The sequence below is a fragment of the Pollachius pollachius genome, assembly GCF_949987615.1.
Source record: "Pollachius pollachius genome assembly, chromosome: 1".
Taxonomy (NCBI): domain Eukaryota; kingdom Metazoa; phylum Chordata; class Actinopteri; order Gadiformes; family Gadidae; genus Pollachius; species Pollachius pollachius.
The window spans coordinates 19,230,667-19,242,671 of record NC_136934.1 but is presented as its reverse complement, the minus strand read 5'-3'; the positions used below and the strand labels follow the sequence as shown (position 1 = coordinate 19,242,671).

Here is a 12,005-nt window from a genome sequence, read left to right as displayed (position 1 = left end):
AGCTATGCCATGAAAAATATAACAATGACTTACCTACTGAGTCACTGGCCGAAAGAACACACATTTCTAAATGGAAGAAAATGGCGCCACAAAGGATTTATGCAGCCTGACAAAAAAATGCACATCGCACATGCCGGAGCAAATCAAACATGAGCTTGCAAATAAGTTTGGTTACCAGGCGAGGATAAATGTAGTCAACACACATACCTACGAGCCAGACATAAGCAGCTTTCGGCCCCGAAATGTGACAACATGTAAATAAATAAATTAAGAATTAAAAAAGTACATCACTTCATATATGAAGAACAAATGCATCAAAACAGTCGACTCCACCCTTGAGAACACAAAATCATTGAAAAGCAGCTCACCTAGCAGCAGAGGGTAAAGAGGGCCAGTTTGGGTCGAAGGCCGGAGCAGCAAATCAACTTGTTTTTTCTGTTTCCACAAGTTACAAGACAGCACATCCACACATTTTACACACCACTGATCACAAGGGGTCACTGTGGCTACATGAATGCGTTGATACACACAAAGCCTGCGGTAGGGAGTGCAAAGGGTCAAAAAGGAACTCAGTGCTTAATGTTAAGGTATTGCGTCCTTTTCTAGAGGATATTGCCTTAGTGTATTCGAACAGGTGAGGGGGGGGGTAGGGGGCTTCTCTCAATGGAAGACAGTTTATCAGGGGACGACGAAAACAAAGGATAAAAGATCCCAGAAGGATGCAGGACGGGTGGAAAATGGTCCAACAGGGTTTATCAAAAGCGGAGACGTCACAGAAATGAAATTAGGATCACATAAGTGCACATCAGTATTACACATCTAAGGTCAGGGGTGGGCCCCCACTCATCAGTATAAGACCTATGTCAGATGTGGAACCCCACTCATCAATATTAGACCTACGTCAGAGGTGAACCCCAACCCATCAGTATTACACCTACGTTAGGGGTGGACCCCCACCCATCAGTATTACACCTACGTCAGGGTTGGACCCCCACCCATCAGTATTACATCTACTGCAGACATGGACCCCCACCCATCATGTTTATATACAGTCCTTGGCTTAGTGGACTGAAGCCCACTCCTGGCTAAACGCGTAGGGACCGATTTCATGCTATGCTTTAGATATTCTTTCAGACGCTAAATTGTGTTTTTGGTAGTACAGATACAAGGTTAAATAGATCTTAAAAGGACAACAGAAATCCCCACTGAAAGTTACTGTTGTTAATATGCATCAGCGGCCTTAATGAACATTTCCATCGATTTACGGTTAGTTTTGCATTAACTCAAAAGAGAGATTAATTATTGATATTGAGCATTATTATTATTGAAATAAAATAAATCATCGACCATAAATATTTTTTATTTATAGCATAATTTTGTTTCATATGTCACTGACCACCCATTACATGGTAGTAAGATTGCTGTGCCCTTAGGTATTCTAGTATATTTGATCCCTTCCATTCAGCCTGAAAGCCTGTGCATGGATCACCACTGTCCTTTCCTCTGGCGATCAAACAAACCTGAAAAAGTCTATACATCAGTCAGCGTCATTGAATTCAAGTATAATTCTGTTGTATAATGAGTGCAAAAAAGTCCAATAGTACTTAATACATTCAAGCTCATAAAAAAACAAAAAAAAAAACAGAATACCATGCATTTCCTTCAGCACCATTAGGACATCAACAACAATCGCACAAAATCACAATGGAAGGCCCTCACCCTAGCACGAGCGTCACAATCAAAGTGGGCAACCCTGGGATCTCACCATTTGACTGTACTCTTGTGCTCACAAGGCATGCTATTAAGGTGAAGGGTTTGTGAGAGAAATAAAGAGAGAGAACAAAATGGCAGCGACGACATTCCCACAACACCAAATAAGGCTACGATGCTAACTACTTGAGCTACGATTGACGACACTGTTACAAAGAAGAGCCAATACTACCGGGGGTTGGGGATCAAATACCTCCATGTTGACATGCAGCTAAAACACAGACATGATTGGAAAACAGCTCAGAAATAAGATGTCTAGCGGTCACCAACACCAAACAATCTAGTTTACAGCTGGGTTGATTTGATTAGGCATCCCATGATTTGTTGACTGATTTAAAAGATCATATTTCACGCCATGCCACCAACAAACAAGAAGAAACCCTTGATTTGGGATTGTAAGGTGTGTCTGTACATAGGTGTGCTTGCATGTGTGTGCATGAGTGTGAATTTGAGACAAAGAAAGTTAGTGTGTGTGTGTGTGTGTGTGTGTGTGTGTGTGTGTGTGTGTGTGTGTGTGTGTGTGTGTGTGTGTGTGTGTGTGTGTGTGTGCATGTTTATGAGAGTGCCTGTCTGTGTCTGTGAAATAATCGGTGTCTGTGGGAACAGAGGTGTGTAAGTGATTAAGAGTGTGTGTGTGTGTGTGTGTGTGTGTGTGTGTGTGTGTGTGTGTGTGTGTGTGTGTGTGTGTGTGTGTGTGTGTGTGTGTGTGTGTGTGTGTGCGGGTACGCATAATGGAAGCAGATCTTCTACAAGTGCAAGCAGGAACACACAGCCAATGAGTGTGAGTATATGAGTCATTGAATCACCCAGGCATCTGCGCCTTCAGTGGGTCAAGGAATGTTTCAGACTGAGTCTACATCGATTAACTATCCTTGTGTTTTACTGTTTAACCTATTGCGGCAGTGGGGGTTTTAGGGTTCACGTTGGCCTCAGTGTGAGAGAACCATTATAAGGTGACATGTTGTTGGTCCTTGTTTGATTTGGGGGGTGGGATGAAGGGGAGTAGAGGTTCCTCCGTCCTGTAAGTCCATGTTATTGTCAGTTGCACTGGGGGCATTTCACGCTCACCCCCAGTCGGAAAACAGACTAGCAAAAGATTTGCGAGGTTGCGTACGGCCTCAGCCTTCAGCTGGTCCCGGCTAAGGCTGGCCCACGTCTCCGGTGTTTCTGGAAGGTTGAAGGCATTGGTAAGAGACTGGGACTTGCTATGAAAGGAGGGGGAGGAGGAGGAGGAGTTGGAGGAGTAGGAGAAGGAGGAGGGGAGGAGGAGGGGAAGGAGCGGAGATGAGGAGGAGAAGGAGGAGGAGAAGGGGGGAGGGGGAGAAGGAGGTGGAGGAGGAGGAGAGGAGGAGGAGGAGGGAAGAGGAGTGTGGGTAGAGGGGAGGGAGAGGCTTTTAAGTCATGCAGCAAACCCATGTAGACGGTCAACATGCGGGGTGGGAGGGCAGGACGAGGGCAAGGCGTGACCCTCCAGTGACGTTAGGGGAGCACTTCCTGTCATGTGTTTGTGTACGATGAGCTCATCATATGCGGGAAAGGAGACTTGCATGAGACGAATGTAATGATGACTCATGTTTGAGGACAATGCCAAGACATCCAAACAGCAGAATCCACTAGGATTAGGTTAATGATTTATGTATGTTCGCATTAATTGCATTTTTATTAAGTGAACAATGTGATATTTATTTATTTATATTGCTGTTATAATATTGCATTGTGTTTCCACAATTCTATTTCTTTTTTTCTAAATTACTTTTCATTTGCTTATTTGACGGTTTGCATCAAGAATATATTAGCCGTTGAGCAGCAGAAGATGTCTACTATTTACACAGGAATACAAAGAAACCTATATAAACCGTACTTGTAGTTCACATGTGGTCTCAGAAGGGGGATATTTCTGGATTATTTGTGCCTACTCTGTACGGAGTACCACTGCTACTGCCAGCCACTCGATCTGCCCAAGTGGCAACCTAGCATGGTGTCCCACTTGAGCCAAGCTAGCCGAATCCCCCCATCTGAGACCACCGCCAGCCACAGCAGAACAATATTCTGGCTTACACAGGAGCTGTGGAATGGGGAAGAACTGCAGTGGCTTAAAGTCACATAAACACTGTGTTGGCTTGTCTTATTTCAGCAAATTTACTACAATGTTATTGCATTGTTAGCATGTTGGTTGAATTTGCATGCTAGCAATCTTTTCTTCAATTTAAATAAGGGAGTACCAACTGAATCAGTTCATGATTTGCTGAATCGATTTTGGGAGGACTAGTATTTCTCAAGTGCACTAGTATTTTTTTAAAATAATGACGAGTCACATGATCAAAATAACATAATAATAATAATAAGTATAATACTGACTTAATTATATCGAAAACCTTAAGTGACTGCACGTTTAAATTAAAACTTTTAGCATTTTTTATATCTTCAAATTCGATATTTCATTGATGTTAATGATTTGAAGTAAGAATCCTATTTTTCTTTCCTATTTTCTGGTTGTCCCAGGAGTTTCCTAAACAGTGGACCCACCTGTATTCATCCACACACCTTTACTTACTTTGTTTTCAAAACAAGGTTAAGGAGCAGTCGTGTACTACTAGCACTGTGGTCTGAACCTGAAATTCCCCCTGATCCAACCTTTCCAAGGCAATCTGCATCCAGTGCCAGAATGGGTGGATGAGGGGGAAAAACACGCCCGCGTGATGCGGCTGCTATGAAAGTGACGCGCTTTCTGGAAATAAACGTTGTCTTGTGCAAGCGCTGCAGCAGGGGTGAGCTGCAGAAACACGCAGGCTGCATGCGCACTAGGGCGGGGATTTGATCTAGGAGTAGGGATGTGTCCTGGCATGCAGCTCTGGAAGCAGGCAGAGGATGAAAGACCTTCCCTTCATCCTTGTTAGCACTTAGGGAACGTTTCCGAGGCTACGGCGAGCTGCGGAGTGCGCTCACACGTCTACTCACTTTAGTGCTGGAGTGCCGCCCGCGGACGCCTCATCCAGGCGGGGCTTCTGGGGGGGCTGGGGCTTCTGCTGCAGCGGGGGTCTGGCGCCCGGCCCTGCCTGGCCCGCCGGTCGGGGCTGCTGGGTGGTCGGGGCCCCCCCGGGGCGGCCCTGCTGCCCGGAGGGCCTCTGCTGCGGGGAGCTGCCACCCTGGGACATCTGCCTAGGGGGCTGGCTGGGCCTCTGCTGTGGGGGCTTCTGCTGGCCCCCCGGGGTCTTCTGGCCGGGGCCTCCGGGCTTCTGCTGCGCGGAGGCGGACTGCTGCCTCTGCACCTGACTGGGGCTCCGCTGGGGGGAGCCCTGGCCAGAGGGGGGTCTCTGGCCCTGGCCGGCCGCTGGTGCCGGCCGTTGAGTTGCCCCGGGCCCCTGGCCGGGTTTAGAGGACGGTGGATGGCTGCCGGGGTCGCTGGCAGCCGTGGGGCTGGCCCCCGGTTGGGCAGCAGGGGGCTGGCCCTGCGGCTGAGGCCGCTGCTGAGAGGGGCCCTGCTGGGGCCCACCTAGAGCACAACACCCACAGAGTCCTCACACACGTCTGCACCGTCTCAGTTTTGTGTTAAGTTAAGTGAATTGGCTTAATGTAAGTATCACCAACAACACTTTTAAATCAAACCAATCTCATTTGCAGACAGGGAGACACACCCTATGGTATGAGTTATAACTAAGCTCTTAGTCACTCAGCTTTAGTATAAACGACTATTCATTTCCCTTTCTCTTTTCAAATTTGTGTCATAGCCAGGATAAACTTGTGTTGTTTCTCTTAACATCGGTATGAAACAGACACAATATTAGTTGTGGGACATGTACTTAATATAGTCTTTACTACTTTGGTTTATAAATACATATGTGTACGTGTAGGTGTGTAGACATGAGGCTGAACGAAAGCACCTCTGAGCTTCGCCATGGCAACATGTTCCAAAATGATCGTAAAATAGAGAATTGTATTACAGTATATATTGTTACAGTAAATATACAGTATATACAGTATAGATATATACTAACACATAATTATTGTAGATAATATAATAATGTCTGATTAACCGTACAGACGAACACGGACAACATAACAAGGTAGTAAGGGGTTGATGCTATAGGGAGTTCAGGGTTAATGCAATGCAGAGTTCAACGGCTGAACCACAAGGCACCAGTCTCAGGGTTGTGATGGCAGGGGGGCTGCAGCGGCCATCTTACCCTGCGTGGGGGGGCGCTGCTGGGCCTGGGGTACCCTGGTCTGGGAGTCGGCCAGGGGAGACACCGTCTTCTGCATGAAACACCCCGACAGCCCGCCATCAATACCACAGAGTACCATATAACCCAGGTTTTTTAGATTTAATGATTAGTCCGATTGGACGGAAAATCTTTTATACACTTCAGGGCAGGATTTTCCTTAACAGATGATGTAATAATAACCATGAGGAGTACAGAACAAAGGAGAACTGTTCTATTAATGAAATGCATATCAGCTCTGTTCTATTTCCGTTCCGCCGTGAGCCTCCTCGTCGTGGAGGCCGGCCAGACGGCTGGGTGTGTGGCAGTCAGTGAGTCTGAAACGCTTCATGGTCTGAGCACCTGAGGGGGCTGGCCAGCTGCGGAGCGGACCGCCGAGGGGGAGGCGGAGCGCGGGACGGTCTGGTTCATCCTGGAAACCACCAGCTCAGCGATGTGGACGCGGTCCTCGTCCTGCTGGTCTCCGATCAGCGGCACGGAGCAGTCGTCCACCTGACCGGGAGAGACGGGATTAGCCCCGCCCTCATGAGCGGGTGATGAGCCAGTAGATGCCCTCCGAGTACCACTGCTACTACCAGCCCCTCGATTTGCACGAGTGGTGATCTTTCAAAGGACAACTGCCATAGCAACCTATCATGGTGTCCTGCTCGAGCCCAGCTATCAAAGTCTCCCTGAGTTAGACCACCGCCAACCACAGCAGAACAGTATTCTGGTTCACACATCAGCTGTGGACTGGGGAAGAACTGCAGTGGCTTAAAGTCACAGAAACACTGTGTTGGCATGGTGGATTTCAGCATGCAACATTCTAATGGTTTTGTTAGCATGTTAGCATTTATTTTCTTCAAATTGAATGCAAATTGAGTCGACCCGCTCCTCGTTCTGCTCTGAGGAACGAGATCTTGCTCCTCGTTCTGCTCTCTGAACGAGAACCCGCTCCTCGTTCTGCTCTCTGAGGAACGAGAACCCACTCCTCGTTCTGCTCTCTGAGGAACGAGAACCCGCTCCTCGTTCTGATCTCTGAACGAGAACCCGCTCCTCGTTCTGCTCTCTGAGGAACGAGAACCCGCTCCTCGTTCTGCTCTGAGGAACGAGAACCCGCCCCTCATTCTGATCTCTGAACGAGAACCCGCTCCTCGTTCTGCTCTGAAGAACGAGAACCCGCTCCTCGTTCTGCTCTGAGGAACGAGAACCGGCTCCACGTTCTGCTCTCTGAGGAACGAGAACCCGCTCCTCGTTCTGCTCTGAGGAACGAGAACCTGCTCCACGTTCTGCTCTCTGAGGAACGAGAACCAACTCCTCGTTCTGCTCTGAGGAACGAGAACCCGCTCCAAGTTCTGCTCTGAGAAACGAGAACCCGCTCCTCAGTCTGCTCGGAGGAACGAGAACCCGCTCCTCCTTCTGCTCTGAGAAACGAGAACCCGCTCCACGCTATGCTCTGAGGAACGAGAACCCGCTCCACGCTATGCTCTGAGGAAGGAGAACCCGCTCAACGCTATGCTCTGAGGAACGAGAACACGCTCCTCGTTGTCACAGACACCACAACCTCCTCGTTGTCACGGACACCACAGGCTGTGGTCTGGTACCTCTATGATGTAGTCCTTGCCGTCTTTGCCGTGCAGAGCCTCTACCGCACATATGTCCAGCCCTCCGAAGACTTCGGAGCAGGAATCAACCCACATGCGGTACCTGGAACGGCAGGGTGAACAGATGGAACCAGAACACTGGAGAACCATCAGAAATCCGATGTTGGCTCTGAGAGCCGGTGCTGCCATGTCGGGTCTTACTTGTCTGACATGGCCACCTGCTCCAGCATCGAGGAGCCTGTGTTGGTCTTCCAGTTGCCAGATATTGAAGTCCTCCTATCGTAAAACGAACCATTTTTTCTCCATCAATAACTTTATCAATATCATTGTGCAGATGAAGCTGTTGTTGCATGTTTCATTTAAGGTGCTGTAGGCAGGATTTAGGAGGTATTATTGTGAGAGTATCATTTGTTAGAAGTGGCATTGTCCCCGACAGCTATTAGAGAAGGAAATGCACTGTGAATACTGTTTCCTTCTGCATGAGCCATTTTAGATATCAGACTACTACCCGTGTCAATTCTGACCAGATCCATTATAGAACAAAAGTCCTGATTGGATCGTGCGGAGAGAATCCATCTTGCCTGTTAACCACAAGTGCATGAATCAATTACTCACTTCAATGGCCCTTTCCCAGATGCACTGTAAGCCCGGCCTTCCACAGATAAAACCCAGAGGTTACCCGGATTTTACCCGCCCAGGCCCCTAGTGTAAAGTCTGGAGAATCGGAGAGACAGAGACTTCACAACATGCGAGTGGGTGTGTTGTTGGCGTGTTGCAAAGGTGTTGCTGACGTGTTGCTGACGTCTCTATCTGCGACTGGCGCCAAACCGGGAGCACGGAGTGGAGCTGCTTCGTATTTTTCTCTTCTCGCCTCGTTTGATGTCTCTCTTTGCGACTGTCTAATCTTACCCACAGCACCTTGACATTTTGGAGGAAGGGACCGCTAAATGTTGACTCACATGTAAGCCTTGTAATTGTTTCCAATCTTCTGGATGCGGACGTCGTACTTAGCGTCGATGAAAGGCTCGGAAGTGGCGTAGGTCTTGGTCAGGGCCACAACACTGGCAATATCTTGGAAGTCGTACTGGTTGTCCACTTTGACCTGAGTGGGCAGGCCAGAGATTTTCCTCCAGTAAGAAGAATATAACAATGGCATGCACAGGCTAGTAATCCAGGCGTAAATACAATAGTGGTCTTTACCTTGCCCATCCCAGAATGAGCGTGACCCATCTTGATCACCACCGGGAAGACAGAGGAAGTGAGCTGTAACCAAGGGACAACAAAAGTATTTTATAATGGTCCAATCAACTGTGTAGGGTCTTTCAATCCAACATATTTAATAAAGAATTTAAACTACTGCTCATTGTTCAAACAATGTTTACAGGCAGACTGACTAGACAGACAGATAGGTAGCTAGACTGTTAGATGGATGGATATTGATGGATGGATTGATGGATGCATGGTTAGATAGATCGATACATAGAAAGACAGACAGACAGACAGACAGACAGACAGACAGACAGACAGACAGACAGACGGACAGAGAAACAGACAGAAAGACTGAAATACAGACGGTCCGGCAGACAGATAATAGAAAGATGATAGATAGATAGATAGATAACCGATAAATGAGAGATAGAGATAGATAAATAGATAGATACGAAGATAGATAGAGTTATAGACAGACAGACAGACAGACAGACAGACAGACAGACAGACAGACAGACAGACAGACAGACAGACAGATAGATAGATAGATAGATAGATAGATAGATAGATAGATAGATAGATAGATAGATAGATAGATAGATAGATAGACAGACAGATAGACAGACAGATGTCTCTGCAGTGCAGCATAATGACAGTGACCTGGAAAATCAAGACCCTGTCGCTACGCTTGCTCCAGCTTCCAAAAACAAATCAGACGCCGCAGTGAGAGACGAAGAGAGGGCCTCAGCTGCTGTGGAAGAGAGAGAGAGAGAGAGAGAGAGAGAGAGAGAGAGAGAGAGAGAGAGAGCAGATAGCCAGACTACCCACCATCTCCTTGTGGTTGGGGTAGTAAACCTGCTCTATCAGTGGGAACTCCTCTGGGCCCAGCGTTTTTGACAGTCGGGTCATCTGGGCGAACTGAGAGGGACAAACACAACCAAACGTAAATCCCTGTCTGTTTCCTACAGTCGATATATGAAGAATAGCACAAAGTGTATGTTCACTGCCCAGTCCCAGGTACGTACCACCCATGGTTTATCACAGAAGTTGTAGACCGAGTGTAGAGAGTTGACACTCTGGACCCCAGCATACTGCAGCCCGATGACGATGCTGCGGTGATCGCCGTGCCTGGCCATGCTGAAGGCATGCTCTCTGACCAGGACGAAGTCTGGCTTAAAGGACCTGGGGCCCCAGGGGAGGGGAGGCCATCAGTGAAACACTACGACCACATTCATGAGGGCCACTCCATTAATAGTTCATTCCAGAGGACACCTACTTAGTGACTTTATGGCCGTTTCTGATGGCGTCGATGTCCACGCTGTAGGAGCCTGTGGAGTGGGCCACCAGGTTGATCTCTGAGAAATCAGCCTGGAAGTGGGAGGGCAAGAAGGTCAACGACCATCTCTGGTCCAACCCCCCCTCCCCCTGAGCATTGTGCACGCAGCAATCACATCCATCCCAGGAGAAGGGTGCCTGGCAACCAGGCACCTCAAGTAATGATAAGTTATCGAAACCCCAGAAAGAAGGGGATAAAAATAGCCTGTAGAAAACGCTGGAGGACCTCAAAGTGAAAGGATCTTGACCTGCAGCTTGTTAGCTGAAGCATGAAGCTCTTCGCAGAGCACAGTGCTTCTCATTATACTGCAGCTCCAAAGGGTGCTTTGGTTAACAATTTACCACAAAGGCTTGCGGAGAATTACCGCTTAAAACATCTGAATTGCTAATGGTAAACTGCATAGCAAATGTTTTAATAATATGCAGCCTGGTGGGGACTTACATCCAAAACGTCTTACAGGAACGTGGGTATTTAGTGAAAGATGTTACATGGGCCGCCCTCGAACCCTAAACCCTGCAGTATTAATGCTCTACTAGTGGAATAGCCAGCCTTACCTTGTCTAACAAGTCAGACGTTAATATCTAACGTGTGCTGGCAGACCAGGTCAGACCTGGGTGAAAAGGACAGGTTTCACTTTGTTTTGCTTCATTTTTGTTTCGTCTAATCCTGTCACTGGTGGCAGGGATCGGTTTGAGTGTGTGTGGGCTGGCGAGGAAGTTTTCCTCCAGTAGAAAATCTCTACAACCAGGAAACAAGGCGTGACTCCGCCCCTTGTATTGGATGGTTTATGGCGCCGTCTTCCCCCCTGAAGTTCTGCTGTGATACACTAGGACTGCTGCATCCCTGATCAATCCCAACCAGGTTCCTCATGTCTCCTCTGCTGTGGATCTCTGAAGCTCTGAGCCTGGTGTTCAGGTAAGTTTGTGTGTCACGGAGGAGGGAAACGAGGTTCATGAGGCCACCCACCTGTTCCACCTTGATGTCAAACTCCCCATGGACCTTCCTCCCTCTGAAGACCTTCGCCCTGCAGAAGAACCACAACCCAGACGGCCACCAGAGAGATTACATGTTGGGACATTATGACTTAAGGGCTCCCTTAAAACATTCTGATTTGAACGACTTCCCCACCTACTGCACCTTAGACTATGGGGAGAATTAACTGAGGGAATTGATGCATGTCATAGTAGTTGTACTGTATTGTGTTGTTTACAATAATTACAAATAAGCTAATTAATTGTATCATAAAATATCATATCACTTCTTGTTCTCATTTCTCTTTAGCCAATTAAGACTGGATGTCCTAAATGTTAAAGGCCTTAATGGCCTAATGTACAGGCTATCAGCTATCAGCATTATTACTTATTGATAAATAATGCATCGTTGTAAAAAGGTTAGGCTGTAAAATGGCTTCTCCCTAAACCTCTGCTGCATGGCAGATAAGTCTTATCCTCACCTCATCTAAACCCCACAAGGTGAACGTCATCCACACACATGCCAGGGATGGAACTTGGTTAATCATACGACCTTCTGGAGCGACGCTATAGGTCATTATACCAGGAAGGTTCTCCTCACCAGTCCGTCTGCTGGTCGTCGATCACCAGCAGTATCTTAGCACTGCTCGACACCCCGGCTCTGTCCGCTGCTTCGGTAAGTGTCGCAGCTGCTGCGGCGGTGGTTTGCTTCACAGCGTTGGATAAGGACGAGAAGAACCCGGCTCCTCCACCACCTCCACCACCACCACCACCACCGGCTGCAGCGGCAGCGGGTCCACCTCCAGACGGCTGCTGCTGGCTGGTGGACTGGCGGCGCTGCTCCGGGGGCCCCGGCGACACTGCGGGGCTCGGGGGCTGAGCCGGATCAGGGCGTTGGAGGTCCGTCATATAGCCA

General features: G+C 48.1%; 1 protein-coding gene across 1 annotated transcript in view; it reads right to left on the bottom strand.

The window, feature by feature from the left end:
- Nucleotides 1-2,909: 2,909 nt before the first annotated feature.
- syn1 (synapsin I) overlaps nucleotides 2,910-12,005 on the bottom strand; it is a gene marked incomplete at both ends in the record, with an annotated part of 9,152 nt that continues 56 nt past the window's right edge. The window contains 13 exons of the mRNA XM_079751547.1: nucleotides 2,910-2,937; nucleotides 4,729-5,263; nucleotides 5,955-6,024; nucleotides 6,333-6,482; nucleotides 7,574-7,676; nucleotides 7,775-7,849; nucleotides 8,533-8,675; nucleotides 8,774-8,836; nucleotides 9,611-9,700; nucleotides 9,808-9,964; nucleotides 10,059-10,150; nucleotides 11,085-11,142; nucleotides 11,691-12,005. The exon at nucleotides 11,691-12,005 is cut by the window's right edge and continues 56 nt beyond it. Coding sequence (XP_079607673.1) covers nucleotides 2,910-2,937; nucleotides 4,729-5,263; nucleotides 5,955-6,024; nucleotides 6,333-6,482; nucleotides 7,574-7,676; nucleotides 7,775-7,849; nucleotides 8,533-8,675; nucleotides 8,774-8,836; nucleotides 9,611-9,700; nucleotides 9,808-9,964; nucleotides 10,059-10,150; nucleotides 11,085-11,142; nucleotides 11,691-12,005 — 1,879 coding nt within the window. The remainder of the gene's footprint in view (nucleotides 2,938-4,728; nucleotides 5,264-5,954; nucleotides 6,025-6,332; nucleotides 6,483-7,573; nucleotides 7,677-7,774; nucleotides 7,850-8,532; nucleotides 8,676-8,773; nucleotides 8,837-9,610; nucleotides 9,701-9,807; nucleotides 9,965-10,058; nucleotides 10,151-11,084; nucleotides 11,143-11,690) is intronic.